Raw genomic sequence first — 19,116 nt, 5'->3', positions numbered from 1 at the left:
AAACTAAACAATAATATAAGACAATGTAGGCAACAACTAAGATAGGAGTTTAACCATAGTGAGAAGAGAATTAAAAGTGTTAGCAAGAGAGAAAGCAAAGAGCAGAGATGGTCAGACTGTGGAGAAAAAGCGAAATGTGTCCGGGAGAAGAGGAAAGGAATGTGGGTACAGGGGAAAATCTACTGGGGAGAAGACATTGTAAAAAACTGATGGAATCTTTCACTAAATGCAAATAATTAAAAAGGAAATTGAAGCAAATGTTACTCAGTTAATAAGAAAACTTTTTTTTTTCTGGACAAACTACCTATATGAGACTTTCCTAGAATATTTTTTAGTACTTTTACACTTCTTCTAAAAATACTTTTGCATATACCTGTACAAAAGCCTGTAAAATACAAAGCAGATATTTCTCTTATCACATAAAGAAACTAAGAAACAAAACTATTTGCTCAGAGTCAAATTTAGAATTACAACTGCAGTTTCCTGAATTGCGACCAGGGCTTGTCTCTGCAACAGATATTATTTCTTAAACACCGAGCAGAATTTAGTGGCCCACTGTTAATAAGACCATTAATTACAGTTCCTTTTTGAGCATCATGAGTGATTAATTCCAGACTAAGTCGATATAAATGGGACTCAGAAGAGACAACTCTTAGATTTGTGCTTTTAGAAACTCACTTGAGTCTAGTCTATATTGAGTCTAGTCTATATTGAGACATACATGGATCACTGGCAGCTGCTGGTAGCATGAAGGGGTAGTTGCCATAGGATACTCAGGAAATGAGATAGAGTACAAAGGTCAGAGGCAGGATAACAAAGTGTTTGCTGTCTTATATGGGCCAGGTATCTACCACATTCTTATAATAGCCGATGCTGCTCAGACTAACAGAGCTGTATAAACCTGTCATAACCAGCATAAAGCATCTTGAAATAAGAACTCAATACCATACTCACATTAGAGACATAATAATGGAAGAATTAAAAAGTTCAAGTCCCGCTCTGCCGCTAACTTAACTGTGTGACCTGTAGGTAAATTATTTAACCTTCCTAAGCCTCATTTCCCTCATCCATAAAACGGGAACAGTAATAGGATTAAATACTAAATATGTAGTGCTTAGTATATGATGCTTGAATTTAGCACGTATTTATTAAATGTAAGCTATTTTGATACTTAAAATATGAATTTATCACTAATCCAGGAGTATCGTGAAAATTTTATAATAGAAATAGAAAATTAATGCTTGCATTTTAAAAAGTATAAGTAATACTAAGGAATAAGCCAGGTATGTGTATATGGAGGTTCAAAGGTGATGAGCAGGTACATGTACATTTCATGTAAAACCCTCCTTAGTCTTCTGAATTGATAATATTCTTTAACATGGTTTGTGAATAACTAATGTTCATTGATAATGGAGCCAAAGAGAAGTAACTTCTTTAGTTATTCAGACTTGTTCTTATAATAACAGGGCTTGCTCTTCAGAAAAAGATGCTTTCCTCAAAGATTGTTTTTCTCCTTTTAATTTTTATTTTCAGATAGTCCTAGACCTGGCCAATGGCATAAAGGTTATATAGTTATGTTTGCATCCCATCTTCCGGGACACATCTGGCCTGTTTGTTCACCCTTGCAGACTACTCAGACAATCCTTTTGCTTTCTAGGTTCCCTAGAGGTATTGACAGCTAGCTTAGTCATTTCAACTCACATCCTCAGGATAGAAGGAAATCAGTATTTGGATGAGAATCCTCAATTTGGGAATCCTTTGTTTTCCTTTGATTTATGTGGGGAAAATTTTAATAAGAAATAATACAAGAGCAAAGATTGTAATACTTTGCTAGTTTTGTTTCTCTGTCATTTTCATTTGTAAAATACCAAATTTTCACTTGTTTTTGCTTAAGAATAAAAAGACTGTGTAAATCTAAAGCATTATTCATGATGATGAATTCACCACATATCAAGGATAATATTTTGGTTTCAAGTTTAGTAGATATAGGGATTAAAGGAATTGAAAAGATTCTTAATCATCAGCATCTCAGGTTGTAGAGAAAAAAGTTTCTGTCTTGATCACTGTAGACTTTGTAACACAGTTCGAAATCAAGACTTGCCTCCAGCTTTGTTCTTTTTTCTCAAGATTGCTTTGGCTATTCAGGGTCTTTTGTGGTTCCATCCAAATTTTAGGGTTGTTTTTCCTGTAAAAAAAAATACCATTGGAATTTTGATAGAGATTGCGTTGAATCTCTAATTGCTTTGAGTATTATGGACATTTTAACAACATTAATTCTTCTAACGTGTGGCATGAGATAGCTTTCCATTTGTGTCTTCTTCAGTTTCTTTCATCAGTGTCTTATAGTTTTCAGTGTATAGATCTTTCACCTCCATGGTTAAATTTATTCCTAGGTATTTTATTCTTTTTGATGCAATTGTAAATGGAATTGTTTCTTAATTTCTCTTTCTGATTGTTGTTAGTGTGTAGAAACTAAACAGATTTTTGTATAGAGAATCTGTATTCTTCAACTTTACTGAATTCATTTATTAGTTCTAATAATTTTTTTGGTGGAGTCTTTAGTAATTTGAGTCTTTTTGTTTGTTTGTTTTTAGTCCATCTAGCTAAAGGTTTGAAGTTTTTGATTTTTTCAAAGAACCAACTTTTATTTTCATTAATATTTTTCTGTTGTTTTTTATTCTCTATTTCATTTATCTCTACTCATCTTTATTACTTCCTTCTGCTAGCTGTGGGTTTAATTTGTTTTTCTTTTCCAATTTCTTAAATTTTAAAGTTAGGTTGTTGATTTAAGATGTTCCTTGTTTTTTAATGTAAGCATTTATAGCTTTAAATTTCCCTCAGCACTGTTTTTGCTGCTACCCATATGTTTTGGTATGTTGTATTTTTATTTTATCTCTAAGCATTTTCTAATTTCCTCTGTGATTTTTTTCTTAGATCCATTGAAAGTATGTTGTTTAATTTCTGCGAATTTGTGAATTTTTCAGTTTTCCTTCTGTTATTGATTTCTAACTTCATCTCATGTAGTTGGAGAAGATACTTTGTATAATATCTATCTTTTAAAATCTATTGAGACTTAATTTGTGCCCTAACATATGGTCTGTCCTGGAAAATGTTCCATGTGCACTTGAGAATGTGTGTATTATTGTTGTTGGATAGAGTGTTCTGTATGTATCCATTAGATGCAGTTGATTTATTGTGCTGTTTAAGCCCTCTATTTCTTTGCTTATCTTCTTCTTGGTTGTTCTGTCTATTATGAGAATGGAGTATTATGTCTGTAACTATCATTGTAGAACTGTGTATTTCTCCCTTGGGTAAATGTCTTTAAAAGGATATAGTTCTTTACTTTTATTCAAGGAAATAATGTATAGGTAATGTAGGATTGTTAGAGATGCTACATATAAAGTTATCCTATTTTACTAACTTGTTTTATTATCCCTTATCTCCATCTTGTAAACCTTTGACCTCCCATTAAATCCATAAAGGGGAAACTTAAAAATAGCAGTGGACCAATGTTAGTATTCTAAGATAAATATTAATTATATGTATGTAAATAATTATTTACAATATTTATTTAATAACTTTTAGAGCATACTACAATAATAAATTATTATTTTTCTTTCAGTAAATTTTATAAGACAAACTTTTTAAAGTAATATTGGAATAATTTTTTAAGAGAAATCTTATGGTATTTGCTAGGAAATTAGGAAACAAGAAGAGATATTAAGGTGTTTGTCATAATATTGCATATAATATTGTATATTTCAATGTAATTGGAAGACTACCATTATAAAATTTTGGTTTTAAGATCTTTGACATTCTTTAAGAACATGAATATAGGAATAGTTGCAACATACTGTAATTCATAACACACCTGATCCAAATGTAAAACTTTTAGCTGTATTCTTTTATGTCTATAATTCTTATACCTTTTATTCCAAAAGTGACATAAGGAGGCCAAATAAAACTTTTAACTGCTATCACTGTCCTAAAAAATTGACATTTACTTAAATTATTTTGACCTTTAATTGTTTTCTTTGTATTTCTTGCTTATTGTAAAAATTTAAAAGGAAATAAATGCCACTACTCGACCTTTTATATTTTTCACCTCGGATGGTTATCTTATTTTACTGAGTTAATTGTGCCATACAGACTACAGAATGGTTTCACCTAGCTGAGGAGAGAGAGATCCAGGCTAAATGAGACTTCAAGGGTCAAAACAAAGAGACCAGGTTTAATGTACCAAGTTTTACTGTTAATATTGCCCTCAGCACAATGACCTGTCTTAACAATATATATGAATTTTGAGTTTTTATGCAAACTAATTATAACAATATTATTAATAATATGCTTGCTATATGTCGGACACTTTTTGTTATATAACTTAATTTTCTCAAAACCTCATTTCATAGAGAAAGATATTGTGTTTTTAATCTGTTTAAGCAACTTGAGCTAATAATTAGTAGGGCTGGCTTATCACCAATATTTTTAGACATTTGCTTTCCTGATTTTTGAATTACTTGCTCATGCTCATAGTTAATTTTATAGATGAAAGAATGACTAGAGCCACGTGTCTTATAAGCAGTATAATTATTTCTTCTCGACCAGTTTCATCTTACTTTTTCCTATTATTCTTGAATAGTAGGGAAAAAAAGCTAGCATGGATGTTTTAATTTTCAAAATCACTAACCTATTTTGGTAATTTCAAAGGAAAAGGAAAGGAAATTTTAAGAAAGTATATTTGTTTGACCAATGTGATTTAATGGTCAGAGTATCGGCTTTGGACAACAAAGTTATCTTGAAAAAATTAATGAACTACTTTGTTCTTTAATGACTAAATTATGATATTTTTTACTGTTTTAATCATGGGAAAGTTGTGAAAAGTATAATTATTTCAATCATGTGTTTAAGTCATGTAAATAGATAATTAAGAATGATAGTTTTAAATATTTTTAAAAATTATTTTATCCTCTTTGAAAAATCTTATTAACATTTCTGAATGATGGCTAGGTTATACCCTAGTATTGCATGAAGAGCCTTACCTGAATTTAAGACTTTCGAGGAAATATTTGTCCTGAAGGAAATATATTTTGTATAAAGAATAATTTATGTTTTCTATTTTTAGAATTGACCTGTCATTTGACATTATATGATTTTTCTAATGTTACTATAATTACTTTTTTAGTGTATTTTGGGATCTATACTGTGCAGCTCCAGAAAGACGGGAAACATGTGAACATTCAAGTGAAGCAAAAGCCTTCCATGATTATGTAAGTTAATGTATAATTTTGCTGTTATATTGTCAGTTTTCTTTTTAACCACTGCTCTTGCTTGCAAAATGCATTGGAGCACCTATTTTCTTTTGGAACTTAAGAAATTAATCTTTTTATCTTGAAAAATAGGCTCATAACTTTAAATGTGAATTATAAATGGGTGTTTGAGTCTTGTTGAAGAAACTTAGAATAAGAGAGTAGTCCTAATTCGAAGCTATTAAAAATATTTCTTATCTTTAAGTATGTCTGATTTGTGAAATTTTAGGTTTATAAAAATTAATTGGTAATTATTTACTTCACAAAAAGAGTCATCGTAAGAATTCTGTAAATGATAAGCTTCTCTTTTGCACATGAGATTTTGAATATATACAGAAATACTATATTCTTATTTTGCAACTTTTGGTTATATGTCATAAGAGCTTTGACGTTCCTTAAGAACATAAAAATAAGAATTGCAATCATAAGGCTAAATATTCCCTTCGCTGAATTCAGTTTTAAAGTAAAATTTATTGTGAATTAAAGGAAATACAAGATGGGAGAGAAACTGATTTTGTGCAAAAATGAAAATGTGATTTTTTTTTTTTAAATTCTTAAACAAGGGTAGCGGACTGTTCTTAGCTAGGTGATGTATATGGAATTTCTTTTGTTAGAAGAACCACAAATATGATTTTAGGGAGTTGATGGTATTAGGGAGTAGAATTGTAGAAAAAAGAAAAAAGGGGGTTGGGAAACAAAAAAATTGGAGGAGGGGAATTGCCTTTAAGAATGAGGAGATGGTATTGTTAAGGGGCTTGGAAAATACCGTGTTTGCAGAACTGACTATAAAAGGAGGACAGATTGAGGTTTGGACTGAGGAAATCCAGTTTCATTGGTTTGGAGGAAATATCTGTAGCTAAAACTTAACCAGAGGGATACTGGTTAACTTGATAGAAGAGAGGCATCATTCTCTGTAAATAGCCTTAAAAACCAGAACCAGGGCTCAAAAGGGAAAAAGACCTTGTTCGTCCAATGAAAATACTTCCGTCTTATACTGAAGAATAAAAATAGCTGGAAGAATTATAATGCCAAAAGTAGCACAAGGAAGAGTATGTTTTAAGAGAAGCGAAAATCTCAAGCATCTGGCAGGGACTGTGTAACATTTGAAATGTGTACTAAACTCTTTAAAGTCAGATTGCTCATGATTACCTTATCAGATATTGATTGTACTCATAAAGCGTGTTATGTACTAAACAATAGCTCTTGGGGACAAAGTGAGTGAAATGGGTGCTACTGAATATAAAGAAAAAGTAGAGAAAAGGTAGATAAGGCAGGACTCATGGCATTGTATTTATCTGAACAATCTCATTTTCCTTTTTTTCCCTTGGGTAATGGCAGAAAATAAAGCAGAGAGCCAACCATGAGGAATATAAGAAATCTGACTAGAGAACACTGTTCCATCTCATTTCTCTCTTATACCATGAAAGACATGCCTAGGTTTGGCCTGCCAGTCATGAGAAAAGTTTTTGCAATATATACTAATTTTGACAACTAGATGGCATTAGTTACACCAGTGTTCTACTCTAAGGGACATATAATATTTGTAGATCTACATTTAAAAAAATTATATAAGTACTTTTCCAAATTCCATTGTGTAGAAGGATGCATGCTACTGTTCACCATGGAAATCTTATAAGTAACATGAATTAATTTAGCATCTCTATCTTAAAGTATTAGATAAATCATCATTGCTGTCATAGCCATTATCGTCATCGTCGTCGTCATCATCATCATCATCATCATCATTTTGCATTTATAAGGCACTTCCAATATTTCAGATTATTCAAACTTATTAGCTTTTGAAGCCCACTTGAATATTTCAAAGTTTTTGAAAATGAGCATTGACCAGAGGTAGGAGTGAAATTACAGTAGATTTTTTTTTCATGGTTTAAAGCAATATTTATTATTGCTCATGAGTACAGTAGATTTTAAAGGAAGAACAACGCCTTACAATGTAATCTGGTCCTAAGAAACTATAGTTTTAAAAAAGATCAATATTTGGTTTTTTAATTCATTATGAATATTAGCATGTTTTATCAGTTGTTTCATATTTTTATTTTAAATATTAATTTTAAGAGATTTAATTTATTCTTAGATAGCATTTTTATTATTCCTTCGAGCCAATTTATTTTTAGTGGTAATACATCTCCAAATTTTTTTAAATGGAGGTTGGTGAAAAGATAGAATTTGGCTCACATAATTTTTTATTACAATTGAATTTTTAGAAATACATTTGTCTTCCTTAGCATACCTTTATGGTAATTTTCATAAGTTGCATTTCCTGAATTCTTAATAGTATACAATTTCTGTAAATGATCAAAATAACTCATGTTTAAGTGTATAAAAACACAAGAGTTTGAAAGACTCAGGGAAGAAAATGGGAAATAGAAACACAATAAGATTTTGATAAAATTCTAGAATGCTATATTCCTGTACTAGGATTGACCTGGAACCATTTCTGTTATGGTAATGAATATGTATACCCACTGAATTTCAAGTTCCTTCTCAAGGAAGCGTACTGAAAAAATTTTTCGTCATTAGTTGCATCTTTAAAGTAAAAAAAAAAATACTCATGTATAAATTGTGATATGTTTAAAGAGTAGTCTTGTTATTTTATAGTCTCTGCTTATCTGTAAGATAGAATAGGTAATAAAAGATAAACTACTTTTTTTGAAGAAATAGTGGAGGCATAATGAGGTAAATAATGAATAATCCTTTGATTTAAAAATAGGCTAAAATGTTAAAAGTGATTACTTTTGGATATTGGGATTTTGCCTGAGTTTTATTTTTGTCTATATTTTTGTATTTCCCAAATATCTGTAGTTAACATTAATTTCATATTCAAGAAAGTTACTTAAAGGCAGATTAAATTTTACCTTTCAGGGAGCTCCAATCTCTCTTCTGAAATTAAAAAATAAAAAAACTTAGTAAAATAAAAGTTAAATTTGAGATGGTCATATGTTTTCATACCATCTTGTTATACACTAAAGTATTTAGCATTTTTCATGAAAGACTGGGCACATATTAAAAGAGATACCTATAAACTGAATAGATGTAATTTTGAGCTATTCTATAATTTTTAATAACCTTTTTTTATTTGGTAATTATCCCAGAAATCTTTTTGGCTTTTTGTTTTTAAAAATTTGGTTTTTATTTTCTGACTATTGCCTCTTTAGAGTATGGATTTTTGTCACTTTATTATCTTATTTCCAGATGGTTATAGATGTAGTGTTAATATCTTTTTCCTTGAAAAATCACCCCATGCATACTTATGAGAAAAAGAGAAAAAGGGAAAAAACAGTCTATGGCCATGCCACCCTGAATGTGTCTGATCTCATCTGATCTCGGAAGCTAAGCAAGGTCTGGCCTGGTTAGTACTTGGATGAGAGACCACCTAAGAATACCGGGTGCTGTAGGCTTTAAAAAAAAAAAAAAAGAAAGAAAAAAAAAATTTCAGATGCATAAAACTTTGATCGTCTTGCATTTATATTTAAAATACATTAACTTAAATATTTAGCCATCGTATGCAATGCTAAATGTAAAATAATAATACATGTAGAAATCAGTAGTTAATAGTGTGTAAGGATGCACTTTTGGATGGCAAAGCTATAAAAAACACAAGGAAATGATTACAAATCAGGATAACGGTTACTTATGGGAGGTGGAAAGAAGTTGTAACTGGGATGCAGCTCATGGAAAAGGCTTCTGGGGTGGTTGGCAAAGTTCTGTTTTTCCTGACCACCGTGGTGGTTACTTTATAATAGCCATGTGTGTGATTTATAACGTTTCATAGTGCCATAAATTAATTTCGTGTGGTTTTCTATATATTTAAAATTCTTTTTAAATAATAAGATTTTTAAATACAGTCGAGATGATTAACTTTAGAAAAAGAATACGCACAGTAGTTTCTAATGTGTTTCCAGGCATTGTTGTTGTTCACTCTTGAGAATTGATGGCAGAAAATGTAGGAATGATCTCCAAACAAATCTGTTTCTTCTCTGTATGAAGATGTCTACCTGATGATTTTCCACAGGGAAGTAGGAAATAAGATCAGAAATATTGGAGGAAAATTTAATAATTAGGAATTTATCTTATAGGAGAATATAGAGGTTTCACTGTAGAACAATTATTTTGCTACATGGCTGGGAAATATCTAGCTTTGCCCTGTTATTTTTATCCTGAGTGTAAATCAAATTCATCTGAGCTGTAAAATTATTATATATTGAATTATTATCATTAAAAAGTAAACCATCATCTCAAGTGATTAAAAATAATACCTAAAAATAACTTGTAAAGTTTATTGTACTAGCTTTTATTTTCTCCCCATTAGCGTGTTTTTATTTTACCCTGAAATCACAGGAAATGCTTTTATGTGGAGTTAATTAATGTTAACTAGATCTTTTTTCTTCTACAGCTTAACATAGAGTTGTTTTATTTAAAAACTTATTTCTGATTTCATCTATTTCAAAAAGATTTAGGAAAAGTATCAATATCTACTACTAAATTTTTAATGAAAAACATATACAGTGATTATAATTTTAGTTCCCTGGTATGAATGGAATATTTCTTAATTGTCCTAAAGCAAAGATAGAGCCAAAATATATTATTGCTTTAGTGCGATGGTAATGAAATCATGTAATTACAATGACCTCTTTGAGAGCAGAGAATTAGATTCATTCTTCTCTGGAGTCTGTCAAATAATAGATGTTCAATAAATATTAACATAATGTAGTAGTCTGGGAAATGAGAAATATTTCAAATAATTCAAATGCTCAGGTAAAATGATATTCTTGAGTCAAAATTGTTAATAACATGTTGCTGCTTTTTACATTCTTGCCTAAGAGAGTGTTTATAACATCTAGAAAGAATTATGCTACAGGTTCATAATGATGGGATAGTTTAAAGATGATATAAAACATGTGATATATATATAAAGTAATAGAAGAAAGTTTTATTTAGACCTCATGATGATTTTTTACAAATAATCACATTTTCAGAAAGTACTTTCATAGAAACTACTGCAGAGAATGAGGTACATTCTTTGCTATGATCCGTAACATTCTCTGTGTCCTTCCTTAATGTCTCTGTATATTAGACATTTGTAATGGGATGTTTTCTCTAATAATCTGTGAACTTCCTCAGGGAATAAGCTTTGTTTCATTTGTCTTTTTCATTCCTGATTCCTGGCATGGTGCCTGACATGAGATGTTCAAGTCACATTTGGTGTTTACATAAATTTGTGATTAAATAAAATATTATCTAATAAGTATTTATCATTTCTTATCCTAATATAACTGAATATGTGGTTGCAGGAGGGCATTTAATGCTATTTTTATTCACTTTGTATTTCAAAACAAATTAAGATAAGGCAGTAACTTGTAAAGACATAACAAGTGATTTAAAGCAGGTAGTAGAGGCTTTATCTCTTGGGAGGCACTAGGGAATGTAGCCGTGAACGAAATATAGTCCCTAACCTCATGGGCTTACCATCTAGCAAAAGAGACCTTTCTCAAAATGTTTAAATATCAAATAGTAAAATACATGTAGAGAGATACAGTATAGTATTATATTGCTGTATCAAAATTTATAGATATATAAGAATATGGAGAGAGTAAGTGCACATTACTTTTGATGTGTATTTAGATTTTGGCATGTAGTAGGCATAATTAGTAAATGCTTGAGTGAATGAATAGTGTCAAATTGGGCCATAATTCTCCTAAACAATCCATGTAAACTAGAGTTCTTATAGGCTAGGAACAATAAAGTTACATGTAAAATTCATTAAGGTGATCAGAACTGTTGTAGGTATATAATGTTTATCAGTAAATATAAAGGCTGTTGTTCACCTCAGTGGGTAGAGATATAATGAGATAAATAATTTTTTTGCCTTATTCTTATCTGCCACATTATTATTGCCCTTGTTTTCATTTCTGTAGGATCCAACTTAATTTCTTTTACCATATATAAATCTTATAAACCTCCTTATATTCTTTCTAGCATAAGGTAAGTTGTTTACTTCCTTTGTTTCGTTTTTGTGGGAGCTGTGCTGGTTTGAAGAAGTACATTCACCACTTTACCTATGGGGTGTGTGTCTCTCTATTTCCAGCTTGTCATTGGTTTGCTAGGATTGCTTCTAGGTGGCATGTAAGTACTGTTAATAACTGTATCAGCTATTTTTCCTATTTCTATTGATCCTCAGGTTTCCCATAGGGCAATATGTTATTTCAGTCATTTGATGGGCAACATGAATAAAGGGAGACAATCAAGGAAAATGTAGAGCATTGTGGAAGAATTCTTCAGTTAAAATTTTTTTACAGTAAAATTTACAGAATTATATAGACACTGTGAAATCCATAAAAAATAAGTAAAGAAACTGTATGGAAAAGAGAAAAAGAAACAAAACAGGGATGACTTTATTTACAATTAGTTTCATTGTGAAAAATAATATACTGTTCCAAATTGTGTATTTTAAAGGAAGGATATTTTAAGCCTCTTTCTACCACTAAGGTATTCATTTTTTATTAAAAGCTAATTTCTGGTAAATGAAAAGATGAGTATGAAAAAACCTTTATTCTTACTATTTTTAATGCTAATGTTACACTGCCTTATGATTATGTTGCCAATAGCATCATAACATTAAAAAAAAAACAGAAATATGATACTCTTTCAAAAATAGCACACATTTCTAGCTTACTATTAGAGATATGAAATTTATAAATTTATATGTCATATAAAATAAGTTATTTGGGGTATTTTTAAAAGGAAAAGTGAAATATATCTACATACTTTAGATCCGTAGAGTCATTTCTGTAGCCATTTTGTTTACTTTTTATACATTATACCCTTCATTTACTATGATTTCGTTTTGGACAACTTAGAAAAGTGAAAGTTTCTGTCTGTTTTTATTCCTTTTCCCTTTGTTTTGAAGGAAAGAAACTAAAAACAGTGGTAAAACTCATGTTCCACTTATCCCAATCCATAATTTTGAATTATTTTTGTGGTTTTTTGGTTTTGGTGGGCATTGGTTCTGAGGTTAGAGGTTCATATCTCTTTTTTTAAAAAAAACAAGTGCTTCACAATTTTAAGTAGTATGCTTTGACAGGATATATGCTAGGAGTTTAGTAGTTACTTATCCAAGATAATGAATGGGGCTATAATGGTGTGACACTCCTTTGTACTAATAAGAATGAGTTATTCGTTTTCATAGTTCATGACATGTTTATAAATTTGATTTCATTTATTTAGAGTATTGCTTGTTTTTTTAACATATATTGCTCACATATATTCCTCTGCCTCTTGGGTTTACAACTACAAACAACTACTATTATAATACAAGGAATTATTTTACAGCCAGCCACAGTAGCTAGATATTATCAGTTCTCAAAGATCAGGTGCTAACTTCTTAATTTTGGAATTCTCTAGAAGGAAAGCCTCAGAATCTCTTGAAAATAAAGGTACCAATATTTTTCAGGTAGATTTAAGCTTTTTCTTATCAAAATCAAACTTAAATTTAAAATGTTTATGGTATATTACATTAAAATATCTAGATTTTTATAGAATAGAGTACAATTACTAACAATTCTATGCAGGATTATCATGGAGGGATGTGATTTTTTGGAAGTGATTTTGATAGAAATATCATTTCTTTATTAATTCTTGAGAACCCATTTATGTACAAGTTACTTTGATTGAGGCTATGGGAAGGGCAAAGATTTATAAATATTTGTCCCTTCAAGGGTTTATAATCTATTCGGAGAAGTCAATGAGCTATATATCATGTGTTAATTGCTGTGAGTATAATATAGATAATAACTGCTAAATTGTATGAGTTTAGACACTATGAATATGCACTAGTCTTTGTATGATTTGAACAAGAAAAGATGGGTAGGGGAAGGTATATCAGAGAAACTGGCTGATGTTGGAACAATGTAAGGTATATTTAAAGAATAGTAAGCAGAGCTTTGTGACCAGTTCAGAAAAATCAAAGACAGGATCAATACTTAGCTAACATGGTAGAATTTTCAAACTGTAAGGAAACTATGAGAATTTCCTTTTCATTGGTTTCATGCTGAGTCCTCTGACTTTTGGGGTACATTAGAAGGGCCATAGATGGTGCCCAGTAGTGAGAAGGGAGAGAACACCCTACAAGAGAGGCTCTTGGCCTCCTTCTATTTTAAACAAAGCAGATCAATTCTCACCCTTTCTGAATTCTTTTTATTTCCTCCTTCTAATTATATGGCATCTCCATTTAGTCATACCACAAATGAACCTTCTTTTATTCCCCTTTGTTGCTCTTCTCCTTTATCTCCAAGTGGTCATCAAAACCAGTTATTTCCACTGCCTAAACATTTCTTACACATGTCTTCTCTCTAATCCACTGCAGATGTGTTAGTTTAAGTCTTCTTCAGTGTTCCAACAGCATTACAACAGCTGTTTCTGTGTCTGGCTCCCCTCTACTTCCTCAGGATTCAAGAGCCCTCTTTCAAGGTTTCTTGGTAAAACTCTTAAATAAGCAACTTAAAAAAAAAACTTTGTATATGTTTATATCAGGTAAAATGATATTCTTGAGTCAAAATTGTAAATATATATTTTTTTTAATATGTAAATATATGCAAATATATGCAAATATATGTAAATATGTATATATTTACAGCATCGGAATCCAAAACAATCCAAAAACTGTAAATAAAAAACTTTGAAAACTACTTATTTGGTCCAACCTAGTTATTTCACTAGATAAGGACCTTGGTTTCCAGAGAAGTAAGGGATATGTCATTGCTTAATAATCAAGTAAGGTTTAGCCAAGAAAACTCAGGTTTTCCAAATTTTCATTGAGTACTTTTTCAACTATACTAGATGAAACTTTTGTTCTGTCTTCAGTGGAGAGTCATTTTTTGAGCATATTCAAAAAATAATAAATTACATATTAGGATGATTAATCTGAGGGCATCGTGTCAGAGGAACTGAATTAAGGAAAAGAACTAAAGACAAAGAGGATGAGAAGGTTCTCCTAATTGTCTTGTTAAAAAGCAAACAAAATTGAAAATAAAGAATGAAAATGAAATAAAAAGAATGAGATTATCTAGTTGTAAGGATTGAGGAAGAGAGAAAAATTAAAAATAATTTGTAGTTAACATTACTGAGTAACTGAGACCTGTGACACCATTTAGCAGAAATCTGAAATTTGGAAGGAAGGACATAGAGAAAGTAGGTTTGGCTATAGAAGAGGGTTAAATTAATTAGGGAACAAGGGTAAAATAAGAAATGAGGCTTGGGGATGCAGGTTTAGAAAAAATGCTCATATTTAGGAGCAGTAGGAAGAAGGAGCTATCATTAAGACAGGGGAAATACAACACAATGAGAGGTGAATACTTATCACACTAACTAGACTGACTTAGCATGACTGGTGTGTTCTCTCACCCAGTAAATTTACTGAATCTGTTCACTCTTTCAGGATGCTTCCAAGTTGAATTCTACATCCCAGGGCAACAAATAAAATCTGTTTGGTATTAATGTATTATCTTGAGCTCCTAAGATGTTCAAAAGCTGTTTATGGTTTTTGAAGCAACACTTGAGACTCAAACTATGTCAATGCCTGAATGATTTTTATAGGCCACAATTTCATTTTAGAAATCAGTCATGTATTGTGTAGGGGGGAAAGTAGATTCAAATTTAGGAGGAAATCTAAATGGACTTAAATGATCCATGGCTTATTCCAGAAGTTTTCGAAACTTAGATTAATAGGTAGGGAAATCTGAATATATTAGCCCTCTCTCTTCATTGCAATTTTGTTTTAGCAAGTATGTATTGAATTGTCTTTTAGGAAAAGAACAATGTTAAAATTCTCAAACCTTAAGGAGGTAAGCATATGTAAAGACTAAAAATATGTCATGTTCAATTTGGTAGTCTAGTGGCTTATACTTAATTGGTACTTGATATTTGATGAAAGAATGTACATGCTTTGAACATGCTATTTCTAAATGAAGTGCCCCCATATTTCTCCTTGCTTTCCTTTGATAATTGCCTTATCTTGCTTATCACCTTATCTTATCCCTCTTCTTCATCATTATCCGTCCTCTCTTGGCCCTAAGACAGACATGAAAGGAGAAAATAAAGGAAAACATTTCAGAGCTGAAGTCATATTATGGTTTTTATTATGGACAAAAGCCGAAATACGTAAAGGAAATGGAAAATCTTTAGCTGTTACAAAATGACTTCTGTATTGTTTAGAATAGTGCACCTTAATTTAATGTGTATTAGAATACATGGGGATGTTTTTCATGTGCACATCTCATCAACACATAGCCACATACACCAGACTAACTTGCTTTAACTGAGAATGTCTTTGTGAAAGAACATTGGGAGCTTGCTGTAAGTTAAATCTGTGGACCTCTTCCATTGCAAGCCACTTAATCGATTTATCTTTTCCAGACAATGACTATAACCTTTGATCATTTCTTTCTATTTTCCTTTGTCAGTATTTCCTCCCACATGGCCTACTCTTTTCTTTATGTCTAGGAATTTAATTTCATTCACTACAGAGACATAAAAGAGGTAACAAAACAAACACTGGGAAGTTTGCAGAGAATTAGGAATCTCAACAAAATTTTATGTTTGAAACGTAAATAGAATTTACCTTGTTTTATCTCCACAGCCACAGTCCTGATTATTTATTTATTTTTATATTTATTTGTTTGAGGGGTTTAGAATAGAATGGACTAGGTTGGGCATTGTAATTCTCCTATTTGAGAATCATTCTCAACTAACTCCTCTCTTGATTGGATGAGACTTCAAGTTTCTTCAAGTTCAGACCAAGATAGGATTGAGCTGGCACCACTGCTAAGTCCTTTAGAACTTGTGGTGTCCTTGGAAACCTTGCACTTTCTAAACGGTCTTTCTAGGAGGACACAATGAATGAGGGGGGCACTTTCCTACCTAACCCTCAGAGATTCTCCCGCTCTTCAGCTGCCTTTTACTGTTTAGTTTTCCAACAGCTCGTTTACTTGCTGAGACTTTCAAGCTAATTCTACCTTTGAGAAAAACTAGGTTTGTGTTTTTAATGACTGGGCTTTGTTTCCTCAATGCCAATGAGGCTTAATGGCAGGTGTTACTAAGGGAAGCTTTCTGCTTTTTATTACTAGCTCCTTTCAGTTGCTCTTAGCCAACTCCTGTACTTTTCTCTGTGAAAGTTGTGCATGCATTGGAATCATCTACTGATTTCCTCTATCTTAACTGAGAGATGCTCAGAACAAAAATGATTGGTGCCCTTGCTCAGGGACCTACCTGCTCAGATCAGTTTTCCAGATACTCTCTGAATCAACTCTCAGCTTCCTTTTCCAAATTTAAATTCTATGTAATAATTTAAGAAATTTTCTCAGGTTATGAATCAAGTAATTTACTAAGAAAAATCCTGTGTTTTGCTGTATAAATGCTGTAAAAACAAGTAGGGACATCACAACATTTATATTCTTGACTAGTTGAAGAAATGATGAAGATTTTGCATAATAGTTCCCCCCTGTTAAATCAATGACCACAATATTTCATAAGTTCTAGGAAGCATTTTTTTTAAAATACATGTATACTTACACATTTCTGAAATTGGTATACATCTTGTAATCACTTAATAGAAAATTTCATGCGATGGTGTAATGATTTTACAGCATTATTCTCTTTTTAATGATACATAAAATAATTCTGTATTTTAAGAGAAGTGGCATCTTATAGATAAATTATGGTTATGGTAGATATGTAGTTTTCTCTGGACTTAGAAAATAGTAAACTATATTTTTTGAAGTAGTCTGCTCATCTGTTATACTTCTTGCAATGTCAATAGTATAGAATTCACTATAACATTTTTCTCATGTACAATCTAGTAAATTATTTTTCTGATGGTATAATGATATTTTCATTATCAGCTTCAAATTTTGTTCGTGTAAATTGTTTGGTAATATTAAGCTATTCAGAAAGACATTCGGGCCCTTATGTATATGCTCATTATATTTTTTCCCAAATGTAGTAGAGACCATTGGGTTGTATTTATAACATTTAACTAATAAAAACACAATAAAGGCTCAGATAGTTTTTATCATCATAATGGTGAACCTAATAACAAATAATTGTCATAATTTTTGGTTTTTAAGCTTTTTGAGAAACGATTCTAGTATTGTTTTCATTGTATATGTTTCTTTATTATCACTTCAGTAGAGTTGTCATTAGTTGAAGCCTCAACTATTTTCCTGGTCAGTTTTTTCACATCCATTGTGGCTTTTTACATTTTCCAAAATGGCAACAACAATATCTCCCATCTCACCTGCTCTTCTGCAGTGTGACTTTGCCACTCTCTCATCAAGACGTGGAGTCCAGTTTCCTTTCCCTTGAACCTAGGCTGACCTTAACGACTTGCTTGTAATCAATAAACTGTGGTGGAAGTGACGCTATGTGACTTCTGAGACTCGGTCAAAAGAAGCCTTACAGCTTCTGCCTTAGTGTCTTACAATGCTTACTCTCTGGCTATTTCTTCTCAGGATGCTTTCTCTTAAAACCTAGTCACCATCCCATGAGAAGTCCAGTCCCAACATCAACAGTTGCTCATCCTTCCAGTCATTGGAGCCCAGGCGCTAGCCATGTAGTGAAGGAGTCTCAAGCTATTTGAGTTTTCACAACTGAGGTTCAGATATCGTGGAGTCTGAAGAGACAGCCATTTCTGTTGTTCACTACTGTCCAAAATTCTGAACTTTAGAACTTAGGAACATAATAAAAAGGTTGTTATGCTTTCTGCTAAGTTTAGAGTGGTTTGTTAGACAGCAGTAGCTAATGACAACAGAATTTAATGTCTGGAAGTGGGGTGCTGCTGTAACAAAAACTAAAAGTTCATAAGACCAGCTGGTTGGTGGAGAAGAGTGTTCATGAAACCTGGAAGGGATTCATGGACAGTGTTAGTGAGGGCTTGAAAGAAAGTGATCACAATATTATTTGAAGCTGAAAATAAGAAGACCTTTATTATCTAGTGGCAGAAAGTTTAGCAAAATACACCCAGGGTAACATGGAAAATAGAAAGTAGTACTTAATGAACTGATGGATCTGGCAAAGGAGATGGGCTAGAAAAGGAATTCTAGTTTTCAAGCAAAATTTGGTGGAAATGTAAAGGACCCAGGACAGTTTTTCTAGCCTGCAAAGGGTTCTCAAAGTAAGTAAGGGCCTCAGAAAAAAGATCAGATCCAGAGCAGTTAGGAAAATGTGGTCTTGTGGTAAAAATGAAACTAAGGTGTGGCTATAAAATCTTTTTAAGACCTCAGAAAGAGTCGAGGCGGCCGTTATAGATTCTTTCAGATACTCAAAAAGCCTTTTGAGAACAGAGCACACGTAACTAGTACCTTGGTCAGGGCCCAGCCCTGCTCACTGGGAGTACTTCTCTGTGTGTTCTAGGTACTGTCCTCTAGCCCCTTGGTTCCAACACCTTGATATAATCCATGACTAAATTCAGATTTTCCCAGTTTTACTTGTACCTGTGTGTGTGTGTGTGTGTGGTGTGTATTTAGTTTTGTGTGATTTTCATTATGTGTAGGTTCACATACTCACCACCATCGTCAAGGCACAGCCACACCTGCCTCCTTGCCCTGCTCCTCATTTTGCCAGATTGATTTCAATTGCAGCATTAGCTCATGTTATATAAATGTAAGATATACTTTGAAAAAAAAATGAATATATATTATATATAGGGTCATTTTATTAAATTGAGTCTATAAAAATGACCAACAAAAGCTTCAATTTAGAGAGAGATACTAATGGTTGACTTTTCCAATTTAGAATT

General features: G+C 31.8%; 1 protein-coding gene and 1 pseudogene across 2 annotated transcripts in view; both read left to right on the top strand.

The window, feature by feature from the left end:
* Positions 1 to 19,116, top strand: part of SSBP2 (single stranded DNA binding protein 2) — a 251,578-nt gene that overhangs the window by 81,623 nt on the left and 150,839 nt on the right. For both annotated transcript variants that reach the window (XM_006913192.3, XM_006913191.3), the window contains exon 4: positions 5,183 to 5,267. In XM_006913192.3, the coding sequence (XP_006913254.1) occupies positions 5,183 to 5,267 (85 nt within the window). The remainder of the gene's footprint in view (positions 1 to 5,182; positions 5,268 to 19,116) is intronic.
* LOC112480762 lies at positions 8,607 to 8,725 on the top strand (annotated as a pseudogene).

The sequence above is a fragment of the Pteropus alecto genome, unplaced genomic scaffold (genome assembly GCF_000325575.1).
Source record: "Pteropus alecto unplaced genomic scaffold, ASM32557v1 scaffold20, whole genome shotgun sequence".
NCBI lineage: Eukaryota > Metazoa > Chordata > Mammalia > Chiroptera > Pteropodidae > Pteropus > Pteropus alecto.
This window is presented reverse-complemented; position numbering and strand designations above follow the sequence as displayed.